The 14,353-nt window shown below is 39.5% G+C and overlaps 1 protein-coding gene across 1 annotated transcript; it reads left to right on the top strand.

Moving 5' to 3' along the window:
- Window positions 1–1,067: 1,067 nt before the first annotated feature.
- Window positions 1,068–14,313, top strand: sp100.1 (SP110 nuclear antigen, tandem duplicate 1). The gene is made up of 16 exons (XM_040006056.1): window positions 1,068–1,494; window positions 2,662–2,827; window positions 3,211–3,429; window positions 4,605–4,724; window positions 4,929–5,062; window positions 5,156–5,200; window positions 6,737–6,776; window positions 7,393–7,455; window positions 7,549–7,671; window positions 7,878–8,014; window positions 8,634–8,702; window positions 9,925–10,061; window positions 12,025–12,136; window positions 12,238–12,312; window positions 13,066–13,209; window positions 13,888–14,313. Exons 1-16 carry the CDS (start codon window positions 1,351–1,353, stop codon window positions 13,975–13,977), a joined length of 1,818 nt encoding a protein of 605 aa, XP_039861990.1. The 5' UTR covers window positions 1,068–1,350; the 3' UTR covers window positions 13,978–14,313.
- Window positions 14,314–14,353: the final 40 nt, after the last annotated feature.

The raw sequence follows: 14,353 nt of genomic DNA on the forward strand, positions 1-14,353 counted from the left end.
TATTTCAACTTTGCAAATGAGTTAGATCGAATATTACAGACACATGTGCAATGTCGCTCAAGAGGAACACACTATAGACTATAGCATAATTAGTATCTCATCTATTTTCTTGTTATGACATAAACATAAAAAGTAAATGACCTGCACATACGGATATTTGTATCCGTATGTGCAACCACACCGTGAAAAAATAAAAACATTAATTCAATCAGTGCCTGCTATTCATAAGCATTTATCTTATTAGGCAGAAATATTTACAAAAATAAAAGACTTGAATTACTTCATAAACACATGGAGCTGAGTGCTGTGGTCATGCTGTGGTTAGTTTTGTCCAAGCACTGTGAAAACCTGTTCCTATATCTCCTAAGGGATTCTCAACCAGCTTGTACTCGTTTTCTCGTGTTGACTCACTTGACTTTCTTTTAAGTTTGACAAAAAAACCAAAACAAAACAAAACAAAAAACGTTATTCTTTGAAGTGCTTGTGTATCAATAATCACAAAAACTAAAGTTATACATGCAGGAATTATTTTCATATACAAATACAAACCAACTATGAAATTATTGATTTATTTTATGTTGTTGTTACTGGAAAAGAAAAAATGTGACATATCTCTATGACGTTATACTCATTTCTGTCTCCCTGCTGAAATAATGCCCCAAGCGGGAGCGCGCATAGCGCAGAATTAAAGCACTGAAAAAATTTGGGCCGAGCTGTTTACAACCACGACATGAATGCTCATTGTTTTATCAAAGAGGCTGTTGAATTTCGCACTGTTACTCACTGTGGGCGACCTTAATGAATCCCCCTTTTGTCTCTTCGTGTCAGACGCTCAGGAATGAGTTTGATTTGTTTCGCCCACAGACTGTAAGTCTCAGGTCTACTTTAAAAATAAGCATGGCTATAATTTAATAATAATAATTTAATTTAAATCTCAGCAATGCGCACGGTCTGCAGTTTTTGGTGAGCCGACAGAAGAGCGCTAGAAAAAGGTTTCACTTTCCAAACGTCACTGAGAGGAGGAACCGAGAAACCAGTATTCGGCTTTCCCAGATCAGACACTTTGACCCGTAGAGGGAAAACTTCCGCCTATGTCTGCATCTACTCAACATTGTGATTTTTTGTTTTACATAAACTTGGATTGAGTTTCACTGTGCGCGCATGTAAACGGTGGAGCAGGGTGACGAGACCTGTGAGGAGTTTATTGTTACCTGTTAAACGGCACAAGGTCCACGAATGCAGCGCTTTATTTCTGTGCTGCAGCTCTAATATCACATCTGGATGATAAGTGAGTGCGATCTCTTGGGAACTGGCACAGTTTTGTAGAAAAGTAGGGAGAACAGACCATCGATGGATCCGCTGGATTTCCTGGAGTTGGAGGAAATGCGGCGCTTTTTACACTGCAATAAAACAGAAATTTCTTGCATGGAAGACCCGGTCATCTTCCTCTGCAAGCTCAAGGATTACAACCTGATCTCGGAAGACAGTTTCAAGGTGAGGAGCTCAAGTGGAAAGGTTACGCATTTGTTATCAACCTCGTTACAGTCATTTAAGGCGAGTGCTATTTGAATAGGACGTTAATGAGAGAGCGGGAAGTGAACAGCGGAAGTGATACATGATTACGTCAGAGTTGTTGGTACACATGAAGCGTCGATTTCAAACAAGGGAAATACGGCGAACTGACCCCAAAAAGCCGATTCTGTTTATCTGAACTTCTTCAGTCTCAGCTGACTGCAGGTTTTCTCAGCCTTAGTAGCCTGCCTTTGCCTGACTGAGACTAGCAACACGGAATGAACAGAATCAACTTTTTGGGATTTACTTACCGGATCATCAAGACACTGCGAATTGACATTCGCCTGTAACTCACACTGCTATTTACTAAAAAAGAAGGCATTTCCACAACCAGAGCCAGTTATTAAAAACAGATTAAAATGAAATAAAATCTGTAGTCTGGAAAAGTCTTAAGTCACGCGTCGTTTTTCCAAATTTTGCGGAGAAAATGGGAAATAAGTTTGTAGATTTATTTGAATGTGCAAACATAAAAGGAAATACACCGAGTATAACGGTCAAGATGATCAATAATGTTGACGTCCAGGGTCTGGGGAGGCCAATCCACGACTAACAGTGTTCCACTGTGTGTTTTTCTATCCAGGTACGCTTTTACTGCACTGACAGTGTGTTCGGGATCATTATCATCCTGAAAAATGAAGCCATAGTAACTCCATCAATTTTGGCAAGATTGCAAACACCACTAACTGAAATGTTTTTTCCAAACTACAGTTTTTCAGGTTCATCTGCTGTAGATAGTTCTTTAGACCTACTGCTTCCTTTATTTTCTTCCACTTGGTCAGTTTTGTCAAATCTTTTAAGGACATATTGCACAGCACAATTTAAAATGAGTTCTTGTGACGCAAAAAACAGCAGCTTATTCAGAGAAGGAAACGCCCTCCCCTAAATAATCACATATAATCAATCCAATCACCATTATTGGAGTGGCAAACATAAAAATCATACTTTTTTCATACCTTCTGTTTTAGAGGGGCAGTTTTTTCTAAATCTACTATCATAGACACTTTGTGAAAATGACAGTATGTTGGTATTTACTTACTGAATCCTAGGCTAAACAGCTCAATAATAATTTTCTCGATACTGTGTGTGCAGAAGGTGAGTCGAATGAAGAAAAAAGAGAAGGGCCTTTATGATATCCTGGACTGGTTCGAGAAAAAAAAGTCAGAGCACATCAAACTGTTCTGGAAGTGTGCCTTCAAGGAAACTGTCCTGAGCCACAACCCCAAACTGCAAATGCTGCGCAAAAGCCTCATGGACGGTAAGATATTTCTATTTCATGATGCTCTTAATGACTTTATAATAAGTATGTTTGTGTCTCTGACAAGTTAATTGATAAAACAAAGAATTGGCCAAAGAAATCTGAACGGAATAATACCTCATCTACTTTAAGATGAGAGTTTTGTGGTGGCATTAATGCCTTTGCAGGACTAAAAATAATTTGATAGGCTTGTAACCAGTCAAAGAGAACCTCTGTCTATGTGAAGACTCATCTTGTAACAGCTAATATGTTGTAATTTAGATTATATAAAACCTTGTTAGCAAGTGGGCGTGCTATGTACTGAGACTTTAAAATTGACCTGTAGAAGTTGTTTGCCCTCTATTAGATATTTATTATGTTCTTGGACTTCAATGTAATTTCAGGGTCTTACCATTTTGACACACAATTGCCTGAGAAAGTTGAAACGGAAGACAACGGTGAAAAGGAAAAAACTGAACATTCAGAAGAAGAGGCGAGGGAAAAAAACTCAGTGAAAAAGAAGAGGAAGTATAGCAAGAGCATATGTGATGAGGAGGATGAGCAGCCTGGCCCATCAGGCCTGTCTACCTCGGCTCAGAAGAAGTCCAAGAAAATATGTTTCAGTAAGTTACTCCTCACTTATGCTTTACTGTTCTCAGCGTGACTATATGCCAACAGGAGTTATACAGTTAAAAAGACATCTCTCATCCTCTAACCTTTAGCAGCTCTCACTGGGGTAAAGTACCCTGGTTCTACCCCAGGGTAGACCCAACCAAAAACAAAGCCTCTTCTCTTGAAAAAGAACATGGCAGCATGACTTAGGTTCGAAAGGTTACAAATACATGACTTCTGGAACAATGTCATTTGGACAAATCAGACCAAATGGAGATGTTTGACCATAATGCACATTTAGAGAAAACCGAAACTCACCTCAGCTGTCAATCACAGTTGGTATGTGGTGAAGGGATGATCATTTGGTGGACTTTGCCATTATTGAGTCGACCATGAACTCCTTCGTATACCAAAGTGTCCTAGAGTCAAATGTGAGACCATGACAGTTAAAGCTTGGCTGAAACTGGGTCATGCAATATGACAATGATCCCAACCACAGCAGCAAATATACAACAGAATGGCTAAACTAGCAGAGCATGAAGGTGTTGCGACGGACTGGTCAAAGTCCAGACCTCAACGTGATTGAAATGTTGGTGTGGTGGGAAATTAAGACAGCTGTGCATAAACAAATGTCCGCAAACCTCAATGAACTGTGGGCTCGAGTTATTCACAGGACTGCATAGAGTTGTGTGAAAACTTGCCGTATGTTCATTACTTTCTCTTTATGTTGGAAGTGGAATTGTCTCTTCTCTGATGTTTTGTACAAAGCTACACCATTACAGCTCCTCTACTCCATCTGAGTAAATAGTGTTATAGCAGGTGGAGAATACCACATTAATCAAGCTCTACATTAACGTTCAGTGGACCAACTTCACCTGCAAAGAACTGAGGTCCCTTAAAAAGGAACTCTGGTTCTTCCAATCATTCTCCTGAATCCGTGGAAAGGTACCTCCCAAGTGGTCAGTATGAACCGGAACATGTTTGACTCCCTGCCAAGATGGATACAGGCCTCACTCAGTTCTATAAAACTGGAGCATAGCCACAGCATCTCTTGCTTCTACACCTGCAGCGTTCACTACAAGATGTCTGAGGGAATGTGGTCATGTCTTTTCCAAAGCCACAACATGTATATTGACTACACTGCAGCATGTTTGAATCGGCATTTATAACATTTTGTATTTCTCAGCTCCTCCCATGAAGAAGGGAGAGAAGGGTGAAATTTGGACCTGGCCCCTCTACAAGTCCCAGCTGCCTGTGACGTGCGGACAGATGTCGGGAACGCTACAACGTGACAAACTGGCTAAAGGTCAGATAAGCAAAGTCTTTTCATTGTTGCATTGCAGTCTACTGTAGCTGCATGTTCTTTGTTCAACAGCTGTGAAATAATAGAAAAATGTACAAGCTAGAAAAAGCGGCAGTTGGGAGATAACAAGAGATCGTTTATGACTGAGATTTAAACTCTGCGTGTGTAAAACATTTCTTTGAATTCCTCCTCCTCTGCATCTCTTAGGAGAGAAGTGCATTCTGGCTAATAAGCAGTGGTTTGCTCCAGGCGAGTTTGAGAGGTTTGCAGGAAAGCAGAGCTGCAAGAACTGGAAGCTGAGCATTCGATGTGGGGGGACGCCGCTGGGAAAACTTATAAAGGTTTGTCAAAAAGAAAATCTGAACTTATTTGATCAATGTTCCAGCAGTTTCCAGTGTGAATTTCACTTATTTTGTTTTTGTCATTTTTCACAGGAGGGTCACCTGAAAACAGTGGCCTACAAAGGAGGAAATAAAAAAGTAAAAACAGATGTATATACTACCACTCAAAAGTTTGAACACACGTTCTCATTTAATGTTTTTCTTTATTTTCATGACTATTTACATTGCAGATTCTCACTGAAGGCATGAAAACTATGAATGAACACGTGAAATTATGTAGTAAACAAAAAAGTGTGAAATTACTCAAAGCTTGTTTTATAATTTATTTTAATCTTTGTGCTTTGCACACTCTTGGCATTCTCTCTATGAGCTTCATGAGGTCGTCACCTGAAATGGTTTTCCAACAGTCTTGAAGGAGTTCCCAGAGATGCTGAGCGCTTGTTGGCCCTTTTGCCTTCACTCTGCGCTCCATCTCATCCCAAACCATCTGGATTGGGTTTAGGTCAGGTGACTGTGGAGACCAGGCCATCTGGTGCAGCACTCCATCATTCTTGTCAAATGGCCCTTACACATCCTGGAGGTGTGTTTGGGGTCATTGTCCAGTTAAAGAAAAAGTTATGGTCCAACTAAACGCAAACCAGATGGGATGGCATGTCACTGTATGATGCTGTAGCAGCTATGCGGGTTCAGTGTGTCTTAAATTTTGAATAAATCCCCAACAGCATCACCAGCAAAGCCCCCCCACACCATCACACCTCCTCCATGTTTCAAGGTGGGAACCATGCATGTAGAGACCATCCGTTCACCTTTTCTGCATCGCACAAAGACATGGCGGGTGGAATCAAAGATCCCAAAATTGGACTCATCGGACCAAAGCACAGATTTCCACTGGTCTAATGTCCACTCCTTGTGTTTCTTGGCCCAAACATTCTCTTCTGCTTGTTAATTTTCCTCAGTAGTGGTTTCTTAGCAGCTATTTGACCATAAAGGCCTGATTAATGCAGTCTCTGAACAGCTGATGTAGAGATGTCTCTGCTACTGGAACTCTGTGTGGCATTAATCTGCGCTCTAATTTGTGATGCTGGTGACTCGGATGAATTTATCCTCAGCAGCAGAGGTGACTCTTCGGCATCCTTTCCTGCGGCGGTCCTCATGTGAGCAACTTTCATCGTAGCACTTGATGGTTTTTGTGACTGCTCTTGGGAACACTGCCATAATATCAATTCTAACAGTTGTCAAAGAGGGCTGTCAGCTGTGTACCAACCTGACTTCTGCACAACACAACTGATCCACAAATGAACCCTGACAAGTCACACCTGTGAAATGAAAACCATTTCAGGTGACTCGATCATGAAGCTCATTGAGAGAAGGTCAAAGGTTTGCAATCCTGTCAACAAAGCAAAGGGTGGCTACTTTGAGGAATCTAAAATAGAAATCATATTTAGAGTTATTTATCTTTTTTTTCTTTGCTACATAATCCCATTGATCTTGCTTCATATATTTGATGTCTTCAGTTTGTATCTATGATGTAGAAAGTAGTAAAAGTAAAGAAAAACCATTACATGAAAAGTGTGTGTCCAGATTTTCACTGGTAGGGTATTTCTTACTCAGAAGTAAATTAGTTTGTTTTATTTTTTTCTAATCTAAGCCACGTTCTTCTTTTTTTGCTGCTAGGCCAAGAAAAAATTGTTCTCACTCGAAGAAGCAACCACAGGTTTGTTCTATTACTGAAAAACACAGATTTTTATCAAACGTGAGTGTTCTTAACAGCATATAAGCCCACTTTCCCACTGGCTGTTACGAGAGCTTCTGTTATCTCACATTAAATATTAAAGCATTTAAAACTAATGGCATCAATTGAGGCAGGCAGGCACTGCAGACATTTATAACCCTCCCCCCCTTTATGCTCCAGTATAATAGAAATAGAGCAGAACTGGAAAAGCCCAACAAACTGAAGTCAAAACAATTTTATTTTTGTATCCTTATATCAGAAAACTGAAATTTGCCTCAAGGAGCTTCCAATCTGTACAGAAAACAACATTGTTTCTCCTTAGACCCTCAACTTGGATGAGGAACAGCTACCATTAAGATCCAAAATGAAAAACAAGAATATTAATGGGTGAAGGCATACAGCCGCGAGGCAGTGATTCTAGTTTCTCTCTGAGCATAATGATTGTCACTAAAATCTTTTCTGGCATTCTATTAATATTGTGCACATATTTATATTCGTAAAACTCTGAATTTAAAATATACATGTGTAAGACAAACATGCACAGGCAAGGCAAGCTTCTTTCCCGCTTGTTTTCATGGATAAAATCCTCTTTTTTTAGAGTCGGAGAAAGAAGAAGATGACGAGGAAGACCAGGATTCATCAAGTGATGAACCCACCACAGGTGCTGGTTTCTACAGTGTAATATTTATGATGGAAGCTCTTTTAGATACGCATGGTTGTGTTACATATTATCTTCATAACGTGTCTGTTTTAGATGAAGAAGAGGCAGAAGAGCAGGCGGTGCAGCAGCCAGAGGCTGGTCTTTCCAACACCAAAGTGTTCAAAGTTACATGTGGTGGTTTAGCTGGGACGTTACACAAAAAACGTTTTGCATCAGGTATCTTTAAAAAAAGAAAGTACTGTGATACAGATACAGTTTAAACAGTTCTTTAAAAAAACAAAGTACACTCTGATTACATCCATTGGAATTAAGAGGATAAGTAGCATCCAGGTGCTGCTAATTGCTACTTTGAATTGAATTAAATGGAAAGATTTTATTTAAGCTGAAGGAACTTTCTTCTCAAAATGTTTTTCCCCCACCAGGAACACTTGGCAAGAGTATTCGTACTGAGACAAGCTGGATGACCCCAGTGGACTTTTGTAAGGAATCTGGTCCGACAAATGTTTCCTGGAAGAAAGACATCAGATGGGATGGAAAACCTCTGAGTGCTCTCATGGAGGTGTGTTTACACTGCAGGTTCCTAGTTCACCGCAACTTATCTCTACGCCTTTGGGTACTTTTGTGAGGTACTCTGTGAGAATGAGGGAGGAAAATTACACTCCAAGATTACAATCTTTACATTTTGACTTGTATTTATTTGCGGTCATCAATCTTCAAGCAGCTAATATGGTAAAAATATATATCCAAATGCAGAAAGCTAACATGTGGTGGCATTTTGATGAACAACCACAGTTAGCCCTAAGCACACACCAAATGCACATCAATGTTTCAGCACCGTACAGCAGAACCAAAGACTCTTCTGTTACTATTAACACCAGCTATAGAGAATGAACAAATAATAAAGAATATAAAGACAATTAGGGGCTAATTCAGGAAAAATGAATTGTGTCAGTGCCAGTTTGGTTTTGTAGGATCTTTTTGAATTATAATTTTGAAGTTGCCACTCGTGCCCAAAAAATTACAGGACTTAACAATTTTTTTTGCATGAAACTGTGTCTCACCTGTAAACCCAAGAGCAACTTTAGTCTGGAGGCAATATGAGCGTTACAAGCTTTGTTAAACCAAAAGTGAGAACTTATGATTGAAAAATGAATACATTGTTACTTTGTCTCTTTCAGGCAGAGATCTTGAAGATTCATTCCCTTCTGTGTGCTTGCCCTCTGTGTAAACCAGATCCTGAAGACCTGGTAAGTTTCAGACAAGAGGCATTTCCTCATGCTACACTGGTTTGAAAAATACTTTCTTGCACAATGCTGTTTTTTCTAAATAGTACAAAATCTGTCTCTCTAAATCTGTAGTATAATTCCTCAAACAAGAAACTTTTTTCCTCTCTCAGTTATCTTGTTCCGGTGCAGAAATATGCGATTCCAACCCAAATTTAGAGTTTAGTTGTATTTGTAGCCTAACATCACATACAGGAGTGGGACTCCTTCTCTTTCTGACAGCAATGGATATTCTCTGCCCTCGGTCACTTTACTGTACATTCAGTGGGTCAGACCAGACATTTACTTGTTGCTTTTAACAGAGCACAACTTTGTAAAAAAATGCTTGCAAATGGATTAAAGTCTAAAAATTAAGACCTTTCTACATTTCCGCACCAACGCTGAACAGAGGAGCACGCGGACATCTCCAAAATACCTTTGGGTTTTTCATTATTCACTCTGCTGTGCAATTTCACATCCATCAGAGACTGAAGGGCCTTAAAAATGGACTTTACGTGGCAAAGCCTTTACCGCATTAAACGAAAAATCTGTGACAGGTCAGATTAATGAGTCTGACCAATAATGGATTCAGCCTAATCCTGGTTTTGACAAAACTTTAATAGGAGCTGAAGCTTGATGCAGCAGATTGCAGTAGTCCCTTCCTCTGAGTTTTTATATACCTACAGATCAATCCATGAGTGCTTCCAAAGAAAGAGAGCTCATTTACCAACAAGGCACAGCAGAGGTGGATTAAATTCTACAGGATTAATAAAAAAGTAAAAGACAGTGAGTCTCATCTTCACTTCAGATAGATCTGGAGTTACACTGTCACTACGCAGATGAAAAATAATTTGTTATGAAGCCATCACTCTCCATTACAGTACTTAAGCTATTTCATTTAGCTATAAGTAAAAGTCTGATCTCACCTACTGGCTGAAATCTACTAAAGTGTTTATGATTATGCATTACTGTAACCACACGTGAGATGTGACCTCTCAAAAGTAACAGTAATAACATGGCCTCATGCATGGCCGATTGCCTATTGTCAATGTGTGCTGTGGCTGTGCTGTGTTCTTAATTTATAGATGGCAGTTATAAGTTACCGTTTGATGAAGTCAGCAATTTTACATCTCCTGGGTCTGAAAGGCGCTTTGGAGCAGTTTTGTGTACAAACAGATTTTCTGTCATTTATTGTCTGTGTTGCCAGGAGAATGAGAAAAATGATGACGAGTGTTGCATCTGTAAAAACGAAGAAGAAGACCAAGAGCTGGTAGTGTGCGAGGAATGCCCACGATCCTTCCACCAGAAATGCCACCTGCCACATGTGGACGACATCATTCTGAAGTGAGCCTTACTGGGAGAGCAGCCATTTAAAAAATATTTTTTAAATCAGCTGTTTCTCTTTTGTCCTTTTGTATGTTTTGTTTGAGTCTCTTATATTTTAAACCTGCATGAATTTGTCGTATCAACACAGAATGCATTGGCAGGAAAGAAACCTAATCAGCTTTAACAGGGTGAAAGAAATGCTCCCATTATACAGTCCTGCAACTGAACTGAACTCAGCATTTTAAAGCAGCACTAATGAATATCCCTACAGTTCTGTGCAAAAGTCTCGAGCCACTTCTCATTTCTGTATGATTTTCTTTCAATGAACCAGACTTTCTTGTAATATTTTAAATTGGCCTGGAGCAACAGTTTTCCAGGTTTACTGAAGAATCCACACTAAACAAAGGGAAAATGGGGGGAAAGGCTGAGGTATGCCAATTTACACAAGAACTGGATTGAAATTTAGTGGCAAAAGGTCTTATATAATAATGTCATTGATATTTTTGGTCCAAATCGTTGTCCTATTTATGGAGGAGGATGAGAGGGTCCAACACTGAACATCTACAGCTAAATGTAAAACATGGTGGAGGCTCTGGGGATGCAGTTCATCCAGTGGTGCTGGGAATCTTGTGAAAATGAGGAATTATAAACACAAAAAAGTACGGTCAGATGGAATCTGGAAAGCATCTCATCAGGAGCAGCATCATTTTTCAGCATGACAGTGATCACAAACACACTGCCAATGCAGTAAAAGCATACCTGAATAAAAAACATAAAACAAAACCACCACACACAGTGGAACACTGTCTTGGCCTCCCCAGAGCTCGGACTTCAACATTAGTGAAGCAGTGTGTGATCAGCTTGACAGAAAACCGAATTAAAGACAGTCTCCAAATCTCTGCATCTATTTCCCTTTATCCATCCATCCATTCGCTTCCGCTTATCCTTTTCAGGGTCGCAGAGGGTGCTGGAGCCTATCCCAGCTGTCATAGGGCGAGAGGCAGGGTACACCCTGGACAGGTCGCCAGTCTGTCGCAGGGCCAACACACAGGGACAGACAACCATTCGCACTCACATTCACACCTAGTGGCAATTTGGATTATCCAATTAACCTATCCCCACAAGCTGCATGTCTTTGGACGGTGGGAGGAAGCCGGAGTACCCGGAGTGATCCCACGCAAACACGGGGAGAACATGCAAACTCCACACAGAAAGACCCCGGCCTGATGGTGGAATTGAACTCAGGACCTTCTTGCTGTGCGGCAACAGTGCTAACCACCGTGCCCTATTTCCCTTTATTTCCCAGAAAAATAATTTTTTTAAATGAGAGGTGGCTGAAGACTTTTGCACAGTGCTGTCTGTGAACTTCTTAACAATTAAGCAAGTGTAAAATAGCACACTTGCTTAATTGTTTTTCCGTCGTTTAAGTAGAAGTACTTTTCCCCAAACAAACTGACAGTCTTATAATGAAAAGACAAAGTTAGGTGCCAGCTGGCAAAGAGAGTGAAGGAGCTAAGGATATTTCCTTCTGGACCTGGTAGATAACAAAACAGGACATTTGCAAATTGACCTGTACCATGAGTCCAAATAAGTGGAGTGTTACTCCAGATCTTCTAGTTCTGTAAACTAAATTCTTGCTCAGCGTTAAATTTTAACATCATTTCATTTGATTTTTGTTTTAATGTTTTTCACCTTCACATTAAAACTGGTACTAGCTGAAGTCAGGTGGACAGTTTCTACTAAAACAACATTTGTGCTGCTATTATCCATGTATATTGTATTGAATTACACACTACTGTATATGATCCTGGCAGACGTTCTGCTTTTTTAAAATGTACCTGTTTTATGTGATAACATGAAGCTAAGACATTCAGCTGATAAAAATAAAAAGGATATAGCTGATTGAAACAAAAATCAAAAGGGTTTATATTTTTAAGACTGATATATATCTGTGTGTGTATGTGTGTGTATGTGTGTGCAGCGACGACAGCCCCTGGTTGTGCACATTCTGCGTTTTTAGAGCCAATCACGTTTGCCTTGACCAGCTGGAAGTGAACGCAGTGATGTCTCAGCAAATATCTCAACACATGATGGTGAGAATTTTCTCTGTCTACAACTTTGTCCATGTAACCATCTAACTACCCGTCTCCCTGTGACATTGCTGTGACCTGCCCCTCTGTTGTTTCATCAACAGCAATGCCAGTATCTCCTCCTGAGTCTGCGCAGTGCTGACGAGGAGCAAATGTTTTCTCCAGACCCAATGGGCTATGTAAGTATTTTTTAAGCAAGCAATTTTTATTCATTAGAATCAAGTTTTAAAACATTCATAGAAAATAAAGTGCAGTGCACTGAAAACGTGAGCTATCTTAGCCTTTGCATATTGGTCACACTTCAGATCATCAGTTAGAGTTTCATATTAGACAACAATAAGCTCAGTAAACGCAAAATGCAGATTTTAAATGATGATTTCATTTATTAAGGCAAACAAGCAATCCAAACCTACCTGGCCCTGTGTGAAAAGTAACCGCTCTCCCTTGTTAAATCAGTAACTAGCCAGTTCAGCTTCACTGGCAGCACCAAGGACTAATTGCTGGTAGACCTGTTGAATCAAGAAATCACTTACATGGAACCTGTCTGAAAGAGAAAAGTAGGAAAAATGATCTCAAAAAGCAAAACATCCTACGATCTAAAGAAACGGATGAGAAACAAAGTCATCGACATTGATCAGTCTGTGTTACAAAGCAATTTTAAAGCTTTGGGACTCAAGCAAACCATTGTGAGAATCATTATCCACAAATTGAAAATTTGGAACAGTAGTGAACCTGAATTCTGCGTTTAAAAACAACATTTTGTATTTTCTTTTCCTAAAATTAAAATTAGCTTTGATGTAAAACATGTAAGTGTACCAAGTTTGCAAAAAGCTAAGAAGTCAGGAAGGGGGCGAATACTTTTTCACAGCACTGTATGTGTAAAACTCTGACTAGAATACTCTGGTTTTCTGGATGTCTGCTTTCACCCACAGCTGGCAAACTACAGCACTTCTATCAAGAGTCCGATGTGGCTGGGCAAAGTAACAGAGAAACTCCAGCAGAAACAGTATCAAACTGTCGGCGAGTTTGTTTCTGATGTCCAGCTTATTTTTGCCAACTGTGCGGCATTCAACCGGGTAAGAAACTCTTAGTGAAAGTGTGATAATGGCATTCAGTGCTCTCAATAGTCTATTAAGTGCTTGTTTTTATTTTTTATATGGTTTTAAAAGGTTTGCATCTGCATGTAAAAAAGAAGAATTAGATTACATTCACTGAAAGTTTTGGAAACTTCAATTACACCTTATCCTGACAAAAAATCTGATTCTGTATCTCCTTTGGGACTTATATTAGTTTGTTGTGTTGTTAAATGTTTTCAGGACTTTAAGCTTTCACTTTCTTCTGACTGCCATTCAAAGTTTAGTCAAATTGCCTTGTTCAGCTTTTACAAGGCATAATCAAAACAACTACCATCCATTTCACCTTTGCTTCCATGCAGTGCTTCTTCTGCATTTGGGTTCCTGGGGGTCCTGGTCTGACCAGTTTCATGGGTACCTGCAATTTCACAGTGGATCTCAAATAGAAAACTTTTGTCTTACTGTCTTTTATTCTCAGTTCTGCTGGAGGTCTCTTCCTGTTAAAAGGGAGTTCTTCCTTCCCACCACCGCCAAGTGTTTGCTCATTGTTTTTTTTCCCCTCAATTACTGTAGGTTCTTAAAAGTGCATTGACACATCTGTTGGATTACAAACACAACTTTTTTAAACAGAATAGAAGTTTTGAAAATAACATAATGACAATCGCTGTTTTTCTTTTTCAGGGAAATCCAGAAATCCTTGCCATCGGCAACCAACTGAGGGAGTTATTTGACAGCGAGTTTAAGAAGGCTTTCAACATCCAAGATCAGTGACTTCGAACCAGTGTGACAGTTTTTAACACTTCAAAGCTGAGAAAACAATCAAAAACGGGTGTTACAGCGATGGCACTGTAGCAAAATGTAACTAGATATCAGTGTTTGCACACAGTATGAATGTCAAATACAGTATACTCTGTGTTCATGTGCTGGCAACTAATGGAAAAGCTATTATTGGATAATCCTCATCATAGTACAACCCATTACAGTATAATATTAAATAAAGTAGTTCCATAGTGTACGTTGTTTACATACAAAATGCACACTGAAAACAAAGACAAATGTCTAAAGGGGAATTGTAATAATGTTTTCTCCAGTTTTGTGCACTGAAACCAAAAACAGCTCTAGTCCTATTTAAAAGTCAAGTTAAAAT

This window comes from Simochromis diagramma, unplaced genomic scaffold (assembly GCF_900408965.1).
Source record: "Simochromis diagramma unplaced genomic scaffold, fSimDia1.1 OVJJ01000510.1, whole genome shotgun sequence".
NCBI classification, from domain to species: Eukaryota; Metazoa; Chordata; class Actinopteri; order Cichliformes; family Cichlidae; genus Simochromis; species Simochromis diagramma.

Coding starts and splice junctions, on each gene's coding strand:
- sp100.1 (XM_040006056.1), top strand. CDS start 1,351: ATGGATCCGCTGGATTTCCTGGAGTTGGAGGAAATGCGGCGCTTTTTA. Junction 5,201..6,736: donor ACAAAGGAGGAAATAAAAAA/GTAAAAACAGAT, acceptor TTTTGCTGCTAG/GCCAAGAAAAAATTGTTCTC. Junction 8,703..9,924: donor AACCAGATCCTGAAGACCTG/GTAAGTTTCAGA, acceptor CTGTGTTGCCAG/GAGAATGAGAAAAATGATGA.